This window comes from Salvia splendens, chromosome 2 (assembly GCF_004379255.2).
Source record: "Salvia splendens isolate huo1 chromosome 2, SspV2, whole genome shotgun sequence".
In the NCBI taxonomy this organism is placed as follows: Eukaryota; Viridiplantae; Streptophyta; class Magnoliopsida; order Lamiales; family Lamiaceae; genus Salvia; species Salvia splendens.
The window spans coordinates 1,295,620-1,316,026 of record NC_056033.1 but is presented as its reverse complement, the minus strand read 5'-3'; the positions used below and the strand labels follow the sequence as shown (position 1 = coordinate 1,316,026).

Genomic DNA, 20,407 nt, shown 5'->3' with positions numbered 1-20,407 from the left:
TTTAAGAAGGATCCGTTACTTTGTGAAGGAAAAAACATAAAAATTGTGAATAATAAAAATGCTACTATGATTTATACTCCTTTTGTTTTCCCAATTTTGTGTTCATCAACATGCATCCACTTCGTACATGACCACTTGTCCCCTTTTATAACTGGGCTAGATCCTGAAAACACACAAACATATTGTTTGCAAGGTAAAACAGCATCATAAATACACACACTACCAAAACCATTAACATGCACTTTTCCTTGTGTTCAAAATTGATTTATATACAAGTCCATCAATATTTTTTTCTCTCAATTCAAAAGGGAGAAGAGGGTTTGAATTTGAAGGCGATGAGCGATAAAGATAATGAAGTTAACGAGCAGAACTAACCGTGCAAGCTTAAAGGGTCGAGAGTGCCATCATGGTTCATGCTCCAGAAAAGCAGTGCATCGCCCATTTTCGGTTTTATAGAAATCCCCTTCTTTTCGATATTCCCCTTGGCTGATGGAAAGACCGTCTCACCGCCTTCTTCAACATCCGACCTGTGGGGAATAATGCAAAAGAGATTGTGTTCTTAAAATCACACAATTGATAGTTATAGTATTATTCAGTAACTAAACCCTTTTAGGATTGAAACTTACAAGTACATTAAAAAGGTTGCCATTCTCGGACCCCCGTTTCGTGTGGTGGATCCGCCATCAGAGTAGTCGTAATGCGGATCGTATTTTTGACCCTTTTCATAGTGCAGAACATATAGGCTTTCTCCATTCTCTGTTAATAAAATCAGAGCATAATTACACAAGTTTTTGCTAAGTACTAACATCAGCAAACACAATGTCACAATTTCACTTATACTACTACTTACCTACAGGTATCAATGTGTAGTCTGCTATTCTTTTTTCAATACCTCTGATAACTTTGTCTTGTCCTCTTTTCAAGAACATTCCGTAGCTCGTACGAGCCCTGAACAAGTTTTTCGATAAGATAGAGAATAGAAGAGTGTTTTGTGAAACACAAAAGTAGTACTGGAGAGATATCAGAGAAACTAACTTGCTCTCTATACCCTTCCCAGTTTCATTATCGCTGACCAGTGATTTCGCCATGTGAGGTGTGGCAAGTTTTATCAAATACTCACACTCTTTCTTGGACTATCAAACAAAAATATATATATTAGGTTTTTTTCCATAACCACCAAATCCAAAATGTTTGATCAAAGTAATTACACACTTATGAGTAGTATTTATGTCTCATGAAATTGTATATCTTGTTATAATTTCATTAAAACTACTAAGATCAAGAAGGAGTACTATGTTTTCAAAAGTAGATTAAGTTGGATGTAGTAGTATTTAATTTCTTTATGAAATCTACAACCCTAGCCGTATAGTTTTTTTTTTCAAACTTGAACTTGTGACACGAAAAAGCAAATAAATGAAAACGAAGAATGACATGGTTAAAACTAACCAAAAAATTGTGGTAGATGAAAGCTAGAGGCGCCGACGAGACGATATCCGAGGTGATCGGTATTCGTCTTCTTCCCAATCCTTCACCTCCTCCACTGCGTCTACGTAGCACCACAAAACACACATCGTTAACATATTGAACTATAAAATAAAATAAAGAGAAGAAATTACTTGTGGCCTAAACATATGTGTTTGAGATCTTCTTCTGAGCCAACAGGAACTGGTATTCCATGTTCGAGAACCATTAGTAGCCTCAACTCTTCAAACGTGTTTAGGGGTTTGGTGTATATTCATATGAATGATCATTCATCTTAATATAGGGGCTGTGATACCTACGTATCTTTACTTTTTGATTTGATTTGATTTGATTTAGTATTCTTTAATATTCTAGAATATTAAAATTTTGATATATTAGTTTCTTTGATAGATATTAATCTCGTAGTAGAAATAGAATGATACAAATGTATTTTCGGTAGAGAATAAATCTATCCATATATCATACTCCGTCCGTCCGCAAAAATAATCCCATTTGTGGACGGCATGAGTTTTAATAAGAAATTAGTAAAATAATAGAGAGGAGAAAAAATAGGTAAAATAAGAGAGATATGGAAAAAAGTTGGTGAAGTATAGAAACTTTCTATTTTTAGAAATGAGACTATTTTTCGAGGACGGAGGGAGTATAATTTTCTATTAATTACATACTATTTCCTTTGGCAAGTTCGAATTTGGTATGTTTGACACAACAAAACGCTGAATGAAAACACAAAATTGCACCCCATATGGTAGGGGTATTTTTGTCAATTCACGTAACCCACTAGTCCAGTGGGCAAGTTTCACGTATGTTTGAGAATTAAACTTTTCTGTGGATTATTAATATTATACCTTTTCAATTTCAGTAGTCACACAAAATTTAAAGCGAAAAAATTAGGATGTCTATTTCTTCAATAAGGCATTAATAATAAATATGCACATATTGGATATTATTATTCATTTCTTCGAGCTTGAAAAATTAAAGCTTTTTCCGAATTTCTGATAATAGACACAAAATTAAAGAAAAATAATGCTAAAATCTAAAAGGATCCGTTACTTTATAAGGAAAAAAACATAAACAATTGTGAATAACAAAAATGCTATGATGTATAGTATAAATGTATTACACTCGCATTCCTAAATTTTGTATTCACCAGCATGCATCCACTTTGTACATGACCACTTGTCCCCTTTTATAACTGGGCAAGATCCTGAAAACACAAAAAACATAATGTTTTTAAGGTAAAACAAAACACACACACACACACACATTAACATGCACATTCCTTTGTGTTCAAAATTGATTAATAGACAAGTTCATCAATCTTCACATGGTCTGAAAAACACAATATCCATATTCTCTCTTTATGAAAGGGAGGAGACGATTTGAATTTGAAGGCGATGCGGGATAAAGATAATGAAGTTAACGAGCAGAACTAACCGTGCAAGCTTGAAGGGTCTAGAGTGGCATCAGGGTGCATGCTCCAGAAAAGCAGTGCATCGCCCATTTTCGGTTTTACAGAAACCCCTTTCTTTGCACACTCCGACATCCCATTCCAACCAGCTACGGAGCTAATATTTCCCTTGGCTGCCGGAAAGACTGTCTCACCGCCTTCTTCAACATCTGACCTGCATAATTGTGGGGGATGTGGAAAGAGATTGTGTTGTTGAAATCACACAATTAACAGTAATATTCAGTAACTACCAGTGATGTTATGTTGCATCCTTGAAGGATTGAAACTTACAAGTACATAAGAAGGGTTGCGATTCGCTGACCCCCATTTCGTGTGTTGAATTCATCAACAAAGTAGTCAAAATGAGGGTTGTATTTTTGCCCCACTTTATAGTGCAGAACGTGTAGACCTTCTCCATGCTCTGCTGATAGAATCAGAGCATAATTAGACAACTCTTTGCTTAACTAACATCGGCAAACACAATGTCACAACCATATGCAGAAAAATAAGATACTGCACGAGATCAGATGGAAGAAGGTCATATGTTAATATCATCGATACTCTTGTTGACAAAGTCATAGTTTCGAGTAAAGTTCACCGTACCTACAGGTATCAACGTGTAGTCTGCTATTCTTTTTTCAATAGCTCTGATTACTTTGTCTTGTCCTCTTTTGAAAAACGTTCCATAACTTGTACGAACGCTGAGAAATGAAGTCGTTTTTCCTTTGCATCTCAGAGTCAATAACAGGATAGATAGAACAGTTGTTATGAAACACAAATGGGAAACACAACTAGGGATGATAGCTTTAAAAACGAACCTGCTATCTACACTCTTCCCAGTTTCGCTATCGACAACCGTTGATTTCACCATGTGAGGTGTGGCACGATTTATCAAATACTCACACTCTTCCTTAGACTATCAATAAAAGATCGAGCAGTCAAACAAAAATATATATCACGTCAACGGAGCAATAATGTAAACTGCAATTAGATTCAATAGTTTTTCCATAAACACCAAATTCCAAACTTATATATGCATGGCTCTAAAGCAATGACAATCTAGAATTACATAAATACTGAATTAAAAATTATCTAAAACGAAATAACATAAACACATTGAAATTAAGTAATGGGGCATTTAAACTAAAATGTTTGCATACATGTCCCTATGCATGATCCTTAATTCCTAATAGTAGCATTAATTATAAGTCTCTGCTACAAATATAATCTTTTACATCAAAAGTAATTACAGACTATGTTAAGTAGTACTTATGAGTAATTATGTCTCATGAAATTGTATATTTTGTTATAATTTGGTATAATAACGTAAAACTCACTAAGATCAAGAAAATATTGTTTCAAAAATAAGATTAAGAAAATAAATTTAGATGTGATTTATTTATATTTCCTATAATCAATATTGATGATGATTTAATATGTAGATGTAATCAACTATTGTGATTCAATAAAAATTCGCAATTAGAGTTGTAATCAAACGAATAAATTGAACTCGCTCAAAATCCTATTCGCAATTCAAGCTCATAAGCAAACTAATTAAAACGAATATATCATAAAAAAATCACCAAAAAATTGTGGTAGATGAAAGCTCTAGGCTCCCACGACACGACCTCCGTCCTCTGTTCTCCTCTTTCCCCCAATCCTTCACCCCCATTGCTACTATCACCACAGAATCAAATGGAAAATATACATCATCAACACATCGAACTACGCTGCGAATAAAATTAAACAAAAGAAGAAGAAATTACCTGTCTAAAATCATGCGCTTAAGTCTGATCGGCGATGACTCCTCTTCCGGGCCAGCAGGAACAGGTATTCCAAGTTCGAGCACCATTAATAGCAACACCGTAGCCATTAACAACATCGATAGCGCTAAAACTATTGTAGAATATCTCATTCCTAGATGGCGATTGCCCCTCCATTTCCCCATTTTACACAAGGAATCAGGATCAATACAGAGAGAGAGAGTAAAATTTTCTACTATATCAATATACTTGAATCGACTGGGCAATTTTTGAGAAGGCTGAATTTTGAATGGTGAATTGCTGCATGCGTTTGCGATGGGAAAGAAGAAAGAAGAAAGAAGAAAGAAGAAAGAAGAAAGGAGGAGTGAAAACACAAAATTGCACACAGTATATAACGTGGTGCTCGAGATATGGTAGGGGTATTTTTGTCAGAGTAAACACCAGTTCAGTGGGCAGGACAGCACCCTGTTTCAGGTAAGTTTATTAATTAAATTTTTCTGTGGATTTGTATACTTTTTAAATTTCAGTGGGCAAACAAAATTAAAGACAAAATATAAGGATCTCCATTTCTTTAATAAGGCATTAATAATAAATAATTCAGTCCAAAAAAATAGTCAACATTTTAATAAGAAATTAATAAAATAAGAAAAAAACGAATTAAGTAGGAGACAGAAAAAAAAAGATAAAAAGAGAAACGAGAACAAGTAAGATATAGAAGGGAGAAATTTTTTTATTTTTGAAATGAAACTACTATTCATTGGCATCCAAAAAAAAGATTATTTTTGAAATATTTATAGGAAATTAATATTAATTTTTTCTAGTTTGAAAATAGGAGCAAGAGTTAATTCCAAATATGATAATTATCAAATTGTAAAACCCTAAAACCCTAATTTCCAGAATTACTCCCCACTCCAAATTTCACTTCTTTCTCTCTCGACTTCTCCTTAATCCAGCTGAAGCAGCTTCCAATGGCGATTGCGCAGTCAAAGCGACCCTTAAATTTGACCCTCCACGCTTTCTCTCCTCTTTTCAGAACCACTATTAACCTCTACATCTCTTCCTCCGCCGCGACCGAGCTTCAAAACGACGTAGTTGCAGGAGGCGATACCGAGGAAAAACGCCCCGCCGTGGAACTCTCATCAGCTGAAAACTTCATCGCCGGAAATTTCTACTCGTTAATCAAAGACCACCACCGCAAGAACCCCAATTTAGCCTTAAACCCCGTAAACCCTAATGTGGCGCTGCCATCTCTCTCTTTTGAGTTTTCGAATATCTCCACCGTTCAATCCGTATCTTCCGCCGTCGTCCGCCACGTGATCGACAAATGCGGCGCTCCACGCCACGGTATTCCCTTCCCCCAAACTCTCGCCTTCTTCAACTGGGCCGCGCCGGCGCTGGAGCCTTCTCAATCTCTCGAGCTGTTCAATGAAATGGTCGATCTCTCCGGAAAGGTACGCCAATTCGATGTCGCTTGGAGCTTAATTGATTCGATGAAAGCTCAAAATATGAAGATTCCGATTGAAACATTTTCGATTTTGATTCGGCGGTATATTCGTGCTGGTATGGCTGCAGAGGCGGTGCATACGTTTAATAGGATTCAGGAATATGGATGCGAGCCTGATAGGAAGGCTTTCTCGATTGTGATTGGGATGTTGTGCAGGAAACGCCGGGCGTTTGAAGCGCAGGCGTTTTTCGATACTTTGAAGGATAAGTTTGAGCTTGATGTTGTGGTGTATACTAGCTTAATACACGGCTGGTTTCGAGCGGGTAACATTGCTGAAGCTGAGAGGGTTTTTAAGGAGATGAAGGAAGCTGAGATTCAGCCTACTGTGTATACTTACAGTATTGTGATTGATGCATTGTGTAGATGTGGGCAGGTAACTCGTGCACACGATGTGTTTGCCGAAATGATTGATGGCGGGTGTGAGCCAAACTCGGTCACTTTCAATAACTTGATGCGGGTTCATGTCAAGGCCGGGAGGACTGAGAAGGTGCTGCAAGTATATAATCAAATGAAGAGGCTTTCTTGCGAGCCAGATGTGATCACATACAACTTTCTGATTGAAACTCATTGCAAGGAAAAGAATCGAGAGGAGGCGCAGAAGGTGCTTACTTCTATGATCAAGAAAGGGTGCGAGACGAATGCATCAAGCTTCAATCCAATCTTTAGGTGCATAGCTAAAGACCAGGATGTCAATGCTGCTCATAGGTTGTTTGTGAGGATGAAGGATGTGAAATGCACGCCCAACACAGTGACATACAATGTGTTGATGCAGATGTTTTCTGAGTCAAAGTCTACTGATATGGTCATCAAGCTTTGGAAGGAGATGCATGAGAATGGGGTGGAGCCTAATGTGAATACATTCAAGATTCTTATTTCCTTGTACTGCTCGATGGGGCATTGGAACAATGCTTACAAGTATTTTCGGGAGATGATTGAGGAGAAATGTTTGAAACCTAGTCCACAGGTGTATGAAATGGTGATGAAGCAGCTGAGAAAAGCCGGTCAGCTGAAGAAGCACGAAGAACTAATGGAGAAGATGGTTGATAGGGGTTTCATCATTCGTCCTCTCTAGAGATCGACCCTATCACTGTTGGTCCACTTGCTTGATCATGCAGTCTGCAGAAGAACAACTGGATTGCACACGATCTTATACTAAAGAGAGTTGCTTCGAAAGGGTATGTCGAGATGCTAGCTACTTGAAACTCTGGTTAGGCTGGCTTAATTGGTTATTAAATTTTGCAAAGAATTGATGCTTATTGCATCTATGTTGAAGAGACAACTGGATACTGATTGTACTCTTTAGGCACCAAACACTTTTCAGCCACATTTTATATAAATGTATGTGTGCGCATTTCTTTTGAACTCCAATAGATTGTAATTTCAATGAATAAAGTTGTGTCATTGTATAAATAACATCTTGTACACTACACACAGTGAAGCAAATTACAAACATGAATCTCTCATGCTATCGTCCTTGCATATCAAGGGTCTCGTCTAAACGCTTCAGCCTCTCCTGTCCGTCGCTGATAAAAAACCTAATCCTCTGTTTGTCTTTGCAAGTCCTATTGTTTTCCACCTCTTGTCTGATAATCTGTCTCACTTCATCTGATTCAAAAAAGGATTTTCAGAACATTTTTACCACAAGAAATTAGCACATGAAAACCAGTAAACCGTGAACACCAAATCAGAGTTAGAAATGGTCTACTACCAGGATGACAAGTTTAATCCAAACATAAGCAACTAAAATGAAAGAGTTAACTCAAAAGGTGTCTCAGATTATATTCAAAAAGTGTCTCAGATTATACCAAAAAATGAAAGAGTTTTACTTATTTACAACCAATTCTCACTGATTTTGTTTTCAAGTTAACAAAAACAGGACAGTCAAGTTATGAAGAGAATTCACACAACTGATCAAGATTTCACAACCAATTTCTATGGCCCACAACGATATCAAATAGCATTGCAATATTAGTATCACCAAAGGGCTTAAAGATAAAAAAACCAAATGAGGTAACTAAGTTGAATGATCAATTTCTTGCTTATCTCCAATTAATTGCGAGTAATTGTAATGATTATGAAAATAACATGTAATGCAAGATCGTTGAGGCGAAAATATAGGACAGATAGTATAAAAGGGGATCGCAGCCTGCTAATCAAACTTTAAATTACACGAAATAAAGCTATCGATTTTGAACAAAATTAAACCAATAGAAAATTTTGAAAGATTGGACAGCCTCATTGCTTACCTTTGGAATCAGGAGGAGCTCTCCGCGAAATCCTGAGAGCATGTCTGTAGAGCTTCAAAACCCTAGCTCGAAGAAGAAAATCCTGCAAATCCAACGCTACAACCATCTCTCTCTCTCTCTCTCTCTCTCTCTCTCTCACACACACACACACACAAACACACACATTTCAATTGATTTACTGCTGAACCAGTGGGCTGGCGAACCTGCTCGAGCCCATTTAAAACATTTATCACTATGAGCCAGTGGGCTGGCGGATCTGCTCGAGCCCATTTTCATTTATCACTATAGACTATATTCGTAGTAATAGTTGCTTCGTTTGCAAAATTAATTACTCCAATAGTTGTCTTATTTTGATCAACTCGGATTTCAAGAAATATAAAGTAAATGACAAAGTTAATAGAATGTGAATTATACTTTTAAATTTTGTATATATATAAAAACTATTTTATGATAAAATATACTAAATAAAATGTAGAGTCTATTTATTAAAATAATAAAAATTAAATGTGATAACTATTCGTTGACATACAAAAAAAAGAAACTATGAAATGATTATATGTGGACGAAAGAAAGGAATATAAATTATATAATTCAATCCATGATACATCACTATTTTGACATTGATTCCACAAAAATGTACTATATTTTTGCAATTTTTTTTATATTTTTGTGAAAAACATGCTTTTTCCTTATTCATAAGTATATAATTTTAATTAGATATAAATGATAAATAAGGTTTATAATCAGAATTATAAACTATGATTTATTCAATATTCAATCAAAACCAGATATACAATAATCATCTGACCACATCTATAAAATATTTGAATTGAGTATGCATCCAAAGATTGAATCAATCAATAGGTGACCCTCACTCCCTGGTATCTAAGAACCTCCCCAATAAGCTCCCCTTTACCCGACCCGACATACCGACCCGCAATGACCCCATCTCTGATAAACAAGAAGGTGGGCACCTCCACCACCTCCATCTCGCTCAAGAACTGCATGCAGCTGTCGTTCTCGTCGCCGTTCATCCGCGCAAACACCACCGATCCCTTCATCGACCGCGACAGCTTGATCACCGTCGGGTACACCTTCACGCACGGCCCGCAGTGCTTCAGCCCCACGTCCAGCACGATCAGCTGCCCGTCGCTCTTGTGCTCCTCGATCAGCTTCTCCACGTCCTCCCTCGAGTGGAGCTGCACCACCGCCGAGTGGCTGTCCCCGTAGTACAGGACGTCGCCTTCGAGTTGCTCGGGACCGATCGCCTCCTCCTCGTGGATCTTCTCCATGCTCTTGTAGAAGGTGAAGTGCGGCACCTGTGTTTGGCAAATGAAATATAAATAAATATATTAATATCTCTGAAACCATTATATAAGTCTCACTTATTAGTTTTGATAGAAATTCATGGGTTCCATCCTAAAACCAATTGGTGATAGGAGGAGGGGCCCATGAGACTTATATACATGGGTTCCATCCTAAAACCAATTGGTGATAGGAGGAGGTGCCCATGAGACTTATATACTAGTTTTAGTTTTCTCTTGACACCGATGTGAGACAGTTATATGTTATATTTTTAGTTTCAATTGTCAACACCCTCCCTAAAACCAATTGGTGATAGGAGGAGGGGCCCATGAGACTTATATACTAGTTTTAGTTTTCTCTTGACACCGATGTGAGACAGTTATATGTTATATTTTTAGTTTCAATTGTCAACACCCTCCCTAAAACCAATTGGTGATAGGAGGAGGGGCCCATGAGACTTATATACTAGTTTTAGTTTTCTCTTGACACCGATGTGAGACAGTTATATGTTATATTTTTAGTTTCAATTGCCAACACCCTCCCTCAAATCCTTCAAGGTGCACCATCCTTCAAGGTGAACGTGAACCATCCTTCAAGGTGAACCTTGGAGGGGTAGGTGAACCTTGGAGGGTTCACCTTGGAGGGGTAGGTGAACCTTGGAGGGGTAGGTGAACCTTGGAGGGGTTGGACTTTTTTCTAATCGATTGGACAATCAGCCCAATTTTTTTTTCGATCGGTTGGACCACTTGGCCCAAATTTTTAAGTCCAGATATACTGTTGGGTCAGTCATTTTTTCGGTTTCGGCCCAGATATACTGCTGGGTCAGTTAAATTTGACCCACAATCGTCGACCCGCTCTGATCTCATGATAGAAATCTATGGGTTCCATCCTAAAACCAATTGGTGATAGGAGGAGGGGCCCATGAGACTTATATACTAGTTTCAGTTTTCTCTTGACACCGATGTTGGACAGTTATATGTTATATTTTTAGTTTCAATTGCCAACAAGTTTAGATCGCCGTCTGTGTATTAAATTTAATTAATTCAACAATATATCTAAACTGAAACTTATCATTATATCTCTATTTTAAATTTTAACTAATAGTGGAATAAGTCCAGCCTAATTAGACAAAAATCCAACTCCTCCTATCACATTAAATAAATTAAAAAAATAAAAATAAAAATAAAATAAATATAATAATATCTCATTATTAAATAAGTTTTACGTATTAGTTTCAGGATATAATCCTATGAATTTCTACCATGTTACTTGAATTGATCGTATGACTGACAGTATATCTAGATTTAAAGTGAAAACTGATTGACTAATAGTTTCAGGATGCATCGACATAAAATGACAAAACAAACTATTTTCGTGTACGACCTAAAATGAAAAAACAGAACTAAGGATAAAATCCTACAAATTTTTATTATGAAGTTAGAGTGGATCACTAAATTCAATTGATCCAACATAAATCTATAATAGTAAAACTAAAAAATAATTGATTGAGCAGTATATCTAAATTTTGAATTTAGATGGTCCAACCTAATCAGAGAAAAAAAAGGGTTATGATTTAAGGATAGAAGGCTATGGATTTGTATGAGCACCTGGTCGATCTTCTCGCGCGCGCAGAGGGCGCGCGTGGCCTCAGACTCGTCGCCCATGACGAGGAGGAAGTCGACGTCGCTGCAGCTTCGGCTGAGCTCCACCATGAAGGGGTAGATCTGGGCACTGTTCTCGACGTCGCTGGCGGCATACTCCACCACCACGAGGCGATTCTTGGCCTTCTTCAAAGCCTCGTCGAATTCCGCGATGTTGTGGACCTTCTGGACCCTCTCGTCGCGGCTCACCTTCTCCACACCCGCAGCGGCAGCGGAAGATTTGGCGACGACGTTGGCGCGGCGGGTAGTGGTGGTGTAGAGTTTTTGGATGAGGTGGTTTTCCTTTGGTGTTGGGAGGTGGTTGAAGTTGAGAGGGGTTGGTTTGGAGATGGGAGGGAGGTATGGTGTTTGTTTGGGTAAGAAGTTTGTGAATGTAGCCATGGAAGCCATGGATTGGGGATGTAAAAATGGAGATTTTTGGAGTTGGGAGAAGATTTGATGAGTGTGGGGAATGGGAGAAGATTTGAGGGATGAAATTATTGGTGACATGTTAGATAATTTTATCCATGTGGTGATGGGTGGAGACCTTATGCTAGCCACATATCTCTGATATTCTCACTACATACCTTTGCTAGATTTTTTCTCCACGGTTTGTTTTATTATTGAGGATTTTCAAATATATACCTAACTCTGAGTGTCTGACAAGTGTTAAGTCAAAATCAAAATGAATTTTTAAATATATACTAAAATAGTTTTCTGAAATAGAAGGTCGATTAAGCTTAATTCGACCATTAGTGAATCACTTAACTCTAAATTCTACTATTGAGCGATTGTAATTCTAAACTAAATTCAGATAACTATACTAATTATGCAATTAATCAAATCCATGGATTAAATAGAAATTAAATAATATCCACTTCAGGGACTTAGTTGATCAATTCATCTCACAAGCATTTGTAATTAACTAAAACAAAATCTAATTTTCCTAGTTTGGGCTTTTCAGCCCAATATTTTACTTGTTTAAGTGACCCAAAAACTATAATTGAGGGATCCCAACAGCATTTCCATTAAATTCAACAAAGCCCATTAGCATTTTAAAGTAAATGAGCCACCTCTCTATTCGATACGTTATGAGTGGACAGTTGACACAAGAATAATCTGAATCTAATTTTAAATTATTTGGACAAGATATGACTTCTATGCTTGTTAAGTCCTTACAACTCTGTTTTCAATGGCCACTGAAGGCAGTGTCCTGTTTCTTGCTGTTGCATATGTGGAAATAAATCAATAATCATATAAACTATACTTAATACATCAACCCTTCTTCTCTCTCTTCATCACAATTTTGATGGTGTGTGATTGATTTCATGCAGGCAGATAATGTTTCAGTTCAGAGACCAGGAGGGCTGCAGTTTTCAGCATCAGACCTTGGGTACGTTCTTCACCTTCCCTCTCGTTTCTCCTTTTTTTCGAAGGATTTAATTAGGAAGTGTATTTGGTGGGGGTATTAGCTCTGTTCTTTTAACAGGTAACCACACAACATTACAACAACGATTGATGAGAATACACAAACTACGAATAGAAACAACATTCTATCGTGATCTCAAAACCGTGTTCCGTGGCGACTATCATAATCCCACATTCGGCGTTAGAACCTGCTCTTTCTCTCTAATTTCTTCACTAGTCTGACCAATGGGGTGCATTTGTATTTACACTTATGATAGACAGGAACTAAGGGTCCAAGACAGCCGTGGCACGATCTACACTGCAAGATAGAAGGCCCGGCTGCTTACGACATCCTCACCAATTTCGAGCAGCGATGGAAGAAAGCCACTAAATGGAACGAGATCGGTCAGAAGCTGACCCGATTTTCGCGCTGGCATGATGCTCTCATCAAGATCCACAAAATCTCATGGATCAATAGTCCTTCCATGAACATCCCAAATGATCATCCTTTGTTGTGGGTTTATGAGGAAAATGATCCTGATAACTGCCATGTTCAGGTTAGGCTATTAATCGTCTTCGTCTTTGTTTTTCCCTTTTGTTTTTGTTCAAACTAATGATGATGTCCACAGATTTTCCGGATCGCTCAAGGGATTCCCCAAGAGTGTGTATGCAGCTGAAAAGCAAGTAAAAAATTGTGAATCTTGAATAAGTTTTTTTTGTGTATGAGATGTTGGTAGTGAGATTTGTGAATGATGATGAATTTTGATTCTTCAGAAACTGGTTTGTGCTAAAAATCTGGTGATTGATAGAAGCATTCAAATGGCTTATATTCAAGCAATTAGATCTGCTCAACACTTCATTTACATTGAAAACCAATATTTCCTTGGCTCATCTTATGCCTACAAACATGCAGGTTCATTCATTTCTCCAGTTTTTTTACTTCAATTAGTTATCTTAAACTAGTACTTATATATGTGTGTTTTTTGTAGGGGCTGATAATTTAATCCCAATGGAAATAGCATTGAAAATAGTGAGCAAAATAAGGGCCAAAGAGAATTTCAGAGTTTACATTGTTATTCCAATGTGGCCAGAGGTTCTGTTCAAGAAATCCTTTACTGGCAGGTTAACTAATCCATTCACTTTTTCCAATGTGGCCAGAGGGTGTTCCTAGGACCGTCGACTATATATTAGTTTAATATTGTTCGTTTTAGACCAAGCGTGCACAGATTAGAGTTGTGAAACACTTATATATTGTTTCACACTTCTCTTGTTCTTCGTGTGTTTACTGGTGAGGGTGATGTAGGCACGGACGATGCAAATGATGTACGAGCTCATTGCTAAAGAAATAAAGTCGGCAAATCGGGTGAACGCTCATCCAACAGACTATCTCAACTTCTACTGTCTGGGCAACCGCGAGGAGTATCAGAAGAAATCGTCAAGCGAGGCCTCATCGCTTCCAAACGCAGTAAGTGTTTGAACTCCTTTCACCAGTACTTGGGTTGAATTGAATGTAGAGATAGCAATGACGGATGCAGGAATGCACGGGCACAAGGAAGGCAAAATCAGGCCGGTTCATGATATACGTCCACGCCAAGGGAATGACAGTGGACGATGAGTATGTAATAATCAGTTCAGCCAACATCAACCAACGCTCCATGGCCGGTTCAAGAGACACGGAGATTGCCATGGGAGCGTATCAGCCACACCACACATGGGCCAAGAAGAAGTACCATCCACGCGGCCAGGTCTCATGCATGCACCTCTCTCTCGCTCTCTCTCACTCATTCTCTATCCGCGTATTTTACTAAGCAGAAGCATGCATGCAGGTGTATGGGTACAGAATGTCGCTGTGGGCGGAGCATTTGGCGAAGATCCATCCTTGCTTCAAGGAAGCCAGCGAGCGGGAATGTGTCGACTATGTTAATACAATTGCGGAAGATAACTGGAGGAGATTCACGGCTGAAAAGTTCATGTCGTTGCAAGGTCATATTCTCAAATATCCAGTGCGCATCGATGGCGATGGAAACATCAGTTCTCGGCCCGGGTTTGAGACCTTTCCAGAATCAAGGGATGCTGGAAAATCAAAACCATTAAGCTTCAAAGCTTGAGAAGCGAAATGGAAAATCGATAAAAGATTCCGAGAAGGCTATACAGTATAGCACACCAGTCATTGATCTTGTTAACCAAACGAGATCTTATGGAGATAATACACGAAAAAGCGAGTCGAAAATGGTCACCAAATATTACAACACTACTTTTGTGGAATAGTCTAGTATCAAAATTTGTAACAAAATATCATTTCATTTTGCAATTTCTTTAATAAAAACAAATTCTTGATTACTCTGTATATAAATCAAATAGCATATTGGTTCGAGTAAAAAAATTATTACATGAGCTAAACTAACATTGAAGGAGTTACTTGACAGTAACTTTTCCAACCATACCAGCTCCTTGATGAGGAGCGCAGTAGAAAGAGTACGTCCCTTTCTCTGTCAAAGTGACTTCGTATGTATCTCCTTTCGCATTCAGCAGCTCCTCTTCCGGCATCGATATCTTTGTCGCGTCGACCCCCGCCGGAACTTCGTCTTCGTCGAACACCACGTTGTGCGGGTATCCAGCGTTGTTGAAGAAGATAATCTTTTCACCCGCTGCCACTTCAAAGTTTTGGGGGGCAAAAACTAGCCCCCCGTCGTCACTGCCAAGAGTGATCTGAATGGCCATGGCGTTGCCGGCTACAGCTGCACTTACTGCGAGTGCCGCTGTGGCCGCCGCCAGGCCCTTTGCAAAGGCTCTCACCACGAGCTTCGGTGCTCTAGCAGCAACCAGTCTCGTGGCGGTGGCTTTGGGGGTCGGGTGTGAAAGTTTAGGGCTCAGGCATGAGGTCATCATGTGAGTAAGTGGCGAGGTGATAGTAGCCATATTTAAGAATTGTGTAGCAATAGGAAAATGAGAAAACCAAGTGGAGTTTATATGTAGGAATAGAAAAATTGGTCATGTTTAGGCTAGATTTTGTGTGGTGTGTGTTTGTTGGATCAATAATCAAATCAAACACAAGTAATTCGTTTTGGAATATTGAATAAAGATTTATTTTTTTGGAAGTTATTAATAAGAGAAAACAAACAATAAGGAAAATGTAGAATGAAATCAACTAGTGTAGTACAACCATATCCATAATGTACTTCAATGGGCAGATGATTGCAAGTACAATATTAAATTAGAGGCCACAAAAATTCATAATTTCATATCTGTAGAAAACTATATTCAGAAAAAGTAATTAAAAACGATAAGCTCCTCAAACGCTAAAAAATAGGCTCGATAAAATATTAAATTTAAAGACAATGTTAAGATTATCATTATTTCTTAGGTAGTTCGATAAGGCTATCTCAAGAGAATCACCAATTAAGTAAATATTTCCTAATTATCTAATTTTCAAAATTTCTTCTTTTGAATTTCATATTGGATTTTTGTTTTAAATATTTGTCTTTCGAGACTTTTAAAATTGAAAAAAAGATTTGCTACTATCAAATATGTGTCGATTTCATATCTGGAAGTTGTTATTATGGTTTTATAACCCTATTGTTTTGCACCAACGCTTGGTACGAAAATGCATGAAAAATGAAATACTAGTAGTATTTTTTTATGAAAAAAAGCCTTCATGATAGTTTATTGAAAAATCACTACCTATTTGTCAAACAATACGAATATCAGAAAATTAGTAATACATCCTAATTTTTTGTTCGAACTTTCTAGCATGATACGCTATAGCCCAAAGCCCAAAGCCCGAAGCCTGAAACCCGAAAAATTGGCATTAGGGCCGAAAACTTCAAACAAAAGAAATCCAGCCTAGAGCACGACTGACCCAAACCTAAAATTATCCAGAGCCCAACAAAAGTGCTTGAAATGAAGTGAGTTGGCTAGAATATGAACACATATAAGGTATGTGTATCGCATGGGTGTTACAGTAGTTCAATTCTAAATTTCAAACATTTTGGCGTTACCAAACAACGGATTTGAAATGAAAAACTCCAATTCCAAGTCCACACTCTCAATTCCATGGTTCGAAACAGAATCTAAGAGTAATTAGTTCACATACAAAAAGTAGAATTAGCAGAGGCATACATACCTATAACCATCAATATAACATGCATATAATAGGTTATAGAAATACCTGACTCTTGCAACTTGAATCCAAGAGGTGAAGCTTTCTAATAATGTCTCAGGGCGTTCCTTATACGAACAAAGACACTAGTATAAGAAAAGGCTGTGCTGTTCTACATTAATAAACATAAGGAATCACCAACAAAGAGTAAAGTATCTCATTCTACTTTGGTTCAGATATGATCGGCCATCATATCGTAAATGTACAGATTATGCCATTACAGATCTATCTGATTCAAATATCAACAACGATAACATCTCTATTTACATTACATGAACAATGATGTGAAAAAATATGTACAGCCATACAAATGAAAAGTTTCACTATAGCATTTCTGACCTTTCAGAAAGGCGGAAAAGTATTGTCGGTGCTGTCCTCGTCCATGTCCAGATATTTGATGTTCATGTTATCATTTGGATTTGGATTGAAACTCGAATTCACGTAGCACTTCATCTCATGGAATAGATTCAAATGGTCCACCAGCTTATGAAAAACATTGCAACCACAACACTGACAGACAAAATGACCCTCATTATTTTGCTCCATACAATATTTGATTGATGCATAAACATAAACATACATTCACAAAAAAAGTTCTAACAATACTTGAGACTCTTCACTGGTGTACAGCTCATATGCTTTTAGCTTAGCTTAGTATTCAGAAGATTTACAAATCTTAAATTTCATATTCAACTTCTACAAAGCTAAAATAATGGCAAGAATTTAAAACCACCAAGAGGTTTTCTATCACTCCTTATTCGTCGCCAACAACATGTAACACTTTACACCTCAACCATTTAGATATAGCATTTAAAAGAATTCAGCACACTTCTTTACACAGAACAAAGAATCATAGAAGTTTACTTTCGATTTGCCAAGTAAAAATGCCAGAACCTTAAGACTCCAAATTCATAGTTTTTTTATAGCTACAGATAGTCAGATACAAGCACGATCTATGTTTAAGAATTCTCAAAGTAGAATATCACTTTCCCAAAAACACAATCTTTCACAAACAAATAGCCCTGTACCAATTTTCCCTCAAAAACAACAAAATACAATGGCTGAGGAATGAGGATAATGACCAGTTTTTTCCCCTAATTTATTGCACTTGAATCTTGATCGATTATCAACAATATGCAATATACATCTGAATAATTATTTAATTATTTCGGCATCAAGATGAAATATTCATCAACCAATTCTGTGGACACAAAGATGACACTGACTATTTCCAATCTCATAACCAAAATACGGAGTAATAATCACAGGCATTACCTGAACGAATACGGTGCCGTCGGTGTAGGCATGAGGATTGATGGCGCGAGTGGTGCGCTGGCCGCAGACGTTGCAAGTGAAGGCCACGCGCATCCGACGCCGAGGGGATTTGGTGAAGAGCGACCAGGGGAAAGTGGACACACGCTCCGTAACGGAATCAGAATCTGAACCGGCGGGAACGGGCGGGCCTTCCATACCCGACCCGGTCGTCCACCCGCCCACGTTTGCGGCACTAAGCACCAGCGCCATCGCATCATCGTTGGAGAGAGTTCCGTTTCTTAAAATTGGGGCGAGGGCTGAATCGGAATTGAGATCGCTTTCCCTGTTGAGTTTTCCGTCGCTATTATTACCATCTGTGAAATAGCAGAAGCAAAAAAAGGGTTGAAATCGGGAAATATGAAAACAAACTTAAGGCTTGAGAGAGGGGGGAAAAGGAAGCTTACTCTTGGGGGAAATTGAGCATCGGTGGAGCCGACGGAAAGAAGGTTGTTTGGTTTTGAAAGGAGAGAACAGCCGTAGAGAGCCGGCGCCGGTAATGGTGATGGCGGTAGTTTCCATTATTCAGCTGAGCTAGGTGAATTGCATCGGAAAGAAAACAAACTGAAACACAATATTATTATTTCTATTTTTCTTCTTTTTTTTTATTGTTTTTCTTTATTGGGTTGGGCTAACTAATTGCATAGGTCATCATATTGGGCTAAGAATTGTTTAGAGTTTGAATGCATATAAATTGAAGTTGGGTTTATTTAATTCTCCCAAACTAATATGATTGGGTGGTAATTCAATAGTATCTTTTTCGTTAAGAATGAGGTTAGAGATTTGATCTCTAAGCATTTGAATAAGTAAAAGATCATTGTGAATTAATTACTGATTTCTAGCATAGAATAGATCATTTCTTGCATTGTACAATATTAAAACAGAAGGTTGATTTGGGCTACTGCAATTTGGTAATGACAAAGCAAATTAGATGTATATAATAGATACTTAATGATGAGATCGCATGCATATAGAAATAAATGTAGAGCACAAATTGAATGCAGAGAGAGGAATGTAATGTATTTATGGGTCATCTGTTGCCATTAATGGCACTGGTCCTCTTTCTTGGATTTTAAAAGCACTCACTCACAACAAAATTGTAACCCTTCTCCTCTTTTTCTTCTTTAAAACCCACTGAATCAATACCACTTCTCAATTCTCTTAACAGAAAAGAAGAGGGCATATAATGAGAGCAAGATAGCTAGTGTTTCTGCAGAGAAAAAAAAACGTTGAAACAGTCGGTATGATGTTGGCTCGGTTCACTCAGATACGGTGACACGCCATGTCTGATTGAGCCGTGCCAATATCTTTCTGCTTGTTTCATGTACTATCATATTGTGGCAACACCACTGCAAGCTTTACAGGTTTGTTTTTTAGCTAATATTAATGAAATTCTTGATTGTTTTTTTCATGTTCATGTTAAGAATCCACATATGCTAATGCTATGATTTGGTTATGTTATGAGTCAGATTAATCTGTTTTTTTTACTTTCTACTGGTTAATTAGTTTCCTTTTTACCATGATATAGTAGTATACTAACAACTACTCTTTGTGCACTTAGTCTATCTAATAATATTATTCATTTATCACATCGTTATCTTTTTGGAAATGTATTTGATATTTACGATCAGCAAATTTGGAAACACGCAGTTCTACTTCGTAAGCAAAAGCCTTTTAATTTAATTATTTATGTTTTGTTTTCATTTCTACTTTTTAAGAGTTGGACTACGTCTATAGCTAATATCCAATTATTTGTTCTTAAAAATCTATATGCATATATGTATGTGTAAAATACCAAAACATGACTTAATAAATCAATCGAAATATAACAGAGAAGTTTAATAAGGATTACATTTTAATTTGTGGTAGTTTACACGACAAGCACATATGTAAATATATACTACTCCAGTATATATGCATCAAGATTTGAGTGTCCTGAGTATGAAACTCTTATTACCAAAAAAATAAAATAAAATAAAATAAAATAAAATAAAATAAAAGAAAGAAAGAAAGAACTCAGTTGAAATATTTAAATACTAGTAGTAACTTAGAAGTCCAAAATCCAAATAGCTTGATTACTGATTGTTTTAGTTTACCAAACACTTCCTTTATTGAGTAATTTATTTGAGGAACCAACGACTTC

General features: G+C 37.3%; 7 protein-coding genes and 1 pseudogene across 13 annotated transcripts; 2 read left to right on the top strand and 6 right to left on the bottom strand.

Moving 5' to 3' along the window:
- LOC121770392 (probable prolyl 4-hydroxylase 3) lies at positions 1-1,709 on the bottom strand. The gene is made up of 7 exons (XM_042167129.1): positions 1,617-1,709; positions 1,447-1,546; positions 1,036-1,133; positions 851-948; positions 627-756; positions 376-527; positions 1-163 (listed from the first exon to the last, which is right to left on the bottom strand). The coding sequence occupies exons 1-7, from the start codon at positions 1,688-1,690 to the stop codon at positions 72-74; spliced, it is 744 nt and encodes a 247-aa protein (XP_042023063.1). The 5' UTR covers positions 1,691-1,709; the 3' UTR covers positions 1-71.
- Positions 1,710-2,506: 797 nt separating this feature from the next.
- On the bottom strand, positions 2,507-5,031 carry LOC121764741 (probable prolyl 4-hydroxylase 3). Of its 6 annotated transcripts, none has more exons than XM_042160785.1 (7): positions 4,696-5,031; positions 4,513-4,606; positions 3,748-3,845; positions 3,533-3,630; positions 3,221-3,353; positions 2,917-3,104; positions 2,507-2,686 (listed from the first exon to the last, which is right to left on the bottom strand). In XM_042160785.1, exons 1-7 carry the CDS (start codon positions 4,875-4,877, stop codon positions 2,613-2,615), a joined length of 867 nt encoding a protein of 288 aa, XP_042016719.1. In that variant the 5' UTR covers positions 4,878-5,031; the 3' UTR covers positions 2,507-2,612. The 6 variants fall into 6 exon arrangements, with proteins under 6 accessions (XP_042016719.1, XP_042016725.1, XP_042016732.1 ...); XM_042160791.1 differs by having other exon boundaries at positions 3,221-3,350; XM_042160798.1 differs by having other exon boundaries at positions 3,221-3,350; positions 4,513-4,603.
- A 555-nt stretch (positions 5,032-5,586) lies between these two features.
- LOC121782259 (pentatricopeptide repeat-containing protein At1g20300, mitochondrial-like) lies at positions 5,587-7,606 on the top strand. Its single transcript, XM_042180020.1, has one exon. The coding sequence runs from the start codon at positions 5,661-5,663 to the stop codon at positions 7,266-7,268; it is 1,608 nt and encodes a 535-aa protein (XP_042035954.1). The 5' UTR covers positions 5,587-5,660; the 3' UTR covers positions 7,269-7,606.
- LOC121782275 lies at positions 7,552-8,970 on the bottom strand. The gene is made up of 2 exons (XM_042180038.1): positions 8,443-8,970; positions 7,552-7,801 (listed from the first exon to the last, which is right to left on the bottom strand). Exons 1-2 carry the CDS (start codon positions 8,546-8,548, stop codon positions 7,662-7,664), a joined length of 246 nt encoding a protein of 81 aa, XP_042035972.1. The 5' UTR covers positions 8,549-8,970; the 3' UTR covers positions 7,552-7,661.
- Positions 8,971-9,178: 208 nt separating this feature from the next.
- LOC121782266 (thioredoxin-like protein CDSP32, chloroplastic) lies at positions 9,179-11,899 on the bottom strand. The gene is made up of 2 exons (XM_042180029.1): positions 11,355-11,899; positions 9,179-9,761 (listed from the first exon to the last, which is right to left on the bottom strand). The coding sequence occupies exons 1-2, from the start codon at positions 11,895-11,897 to the stop codon at positions 9,300-9,302; spliced, it is 1,005 nt and encodes a 334-aa protein (XP_042035963.1). The 5' UTR covers positions 11,898-11,899; the 3' UTR covers positions 9,179-9,299.
- A 680-nt stretch (positions 11,900-12,579) lies between these two features.
- On the top strand, positions 12,580-14,902 carry LOC121793111 (annotated as a pseudogene).
- Positions 14,903-15,209: 307 nt separating this feature from the next.
- LOC121793110 (plastocyanin-like) lies at positions 15,210-15,713 on the bottom strand. Its single transcript, XM_042191300.1, has one exon. The coding sequence runs from the start codon at positions 15,711-15,713 to the stop codon at positions 15,210-15,212; it is 504 nt and encodes a 167-aa protein (XP_042047234.1).
- Positions 15,714-16,689: 976 nt separating this feature from the next.
- LOC121782249 lies at positions 16,690-18,823 on the bottom strand. 2 transcript variants are annotated; one of them, XR_006046284.1, is made up of 5 exons: positions 18,672-18,823; positions 18,229-18,581; positions 17,293-17,463; positions 16,963-17,021; positions 16,690-16,864 (listed from the first exon to the last, which is right to left on the bottom strand). XR_006046284.1 is itself a non-coding variant. In XM_042180006.1 (4 exons), the coding sequence occupies exons 1-3, from the start codon at positions 18,784-18,786 to the stop codon at positions 17,296-17,298; spliced, it is 636 nt and encodes a 211-aa protein (XP_042035940.1). In that variant the 5' UTR covers positions 18,787-18,823; the 3' UTR covers positions 16,690-17,021; positions 17,293-17,295. The 2 variants fall into 2 exon arrangements, 1 of the variants encoding a protein (XP_042035940.1); XM_042180006.1 differs by having other exon boundaries at positions 16,690-17,021.
- Between the last annotated feature and the right edge of the window lie 1,584 nt (positions 18,824-20,407).

Excerpts from the sequence above, each read along its gene's own strand:
- LOC121770392 (XM_042167129.1), bottom strand. The coding sequence starts at position 1,690 with ATGGTTCTCGAACATGGAATACCAGTTCCTGTTGGCTCAGAAGAAGAT. Across the intron at positions 1,547-1,616 it reads CACATATGTTTAGGCCACAA|ACGCAGTGGAGGAGGTGAAG; the intron begins GTAATTTCTTCT and ends GGTGCTACGTAG. Across the intron at positions 528-626 it reads GCAACCTTTTTAATGTACTT|GTCGGATGTTGAAGAAGGCG; the intron begins GTAAGTTTCAAT and ends TATTCCCCACAG.
- LOC121764741 (XM_042160764.1), bottom strand. The coding sequence starts at position 4,877 with ATGGGGAAATGGAGGGGCAATCGCCATCTAGGAATGAGATATTCTACA. Across the intron at positions 3,105-3,220 it reads GCAACCCTTCTTATGTACTT|GTCAGATGTTGAAGAAGGCG; the intron begins GTAAGTTTCAAT and ends ACAATTATGCAG. Across the intron at positions 2,687-2,916 it reads AGACCCTTCAAGCTTGCACG|GATCTTGCCCAGTTATAAAA; the intron begins GTTAGTTCTGCT and ends TTGTGTTTTCAG.
- LOC121782259 (XM_042180020.1), top strand. The coding sequence starts at position 5,661 with ATGGCGATTGCGCAGTCAAAGCGACCCTTAAATTTGACCCTCCACGCT.
- LOC121782275 (XM_042180038.1), bottom strand. The coding sequence starts at position 8,548 with ATGGTTGTAGCGTTGGATTTGCAGGATTTTCTTCTTCGAGCTAGGGTT. Across the intron at positions 7,802-8,442 it reads AGCTCCTCCTGATTCCAAAG|ATGAAGTGAGACAGATTATC; the intron begins GTAAGCAATGAG and ends TTTTTGAATCAG.
- LOC121782266 (XM_042180029.1), bottom strand. The coding sequence starts at position 11,897 with ATGTCACCAATAATTTCATCCCTCAAATCTTCTCCCATTCCCCACACT. Across the intron at positions 9,762-11,354 it reads CGCGCGAGAAGATCGACCAG|GTGCCGCACTTCACCTTCTA; the intron begins GTGCTCATACAA and ends TGCCAAACACAG.
- LOC121793110 (XM_042191300.1), bottom strand. The coding sequence starts at position 15,713 with ATGGCTACTATCACCTCGCCACTTACTCACATGATGACCTCATGCCTG.
- LOC121782249 (XM_042180006.1), bottom strand. The coding sequence starts at position 18,786 with ATGGAAACTACCGCCATCACCATTACCGGCGCCGGCTCTCTACGGCTG. Across the intron at positions 18,582-18,671 it reads ATGCTCAATTTCCCCCAAGA|ATGGTAATAATAGCGACGGA; the intron begins GTAAGCTTCCTT and ends GCTATTTCACAG. Across the intron at positions 17,464-18,228 it reads ACGGCACCGTATTCGTTCAG|TGTTGTGGTTGCAATGTTTT; the intron begins GTAATGCCTGTG and ends TTTGTCTGTCAG.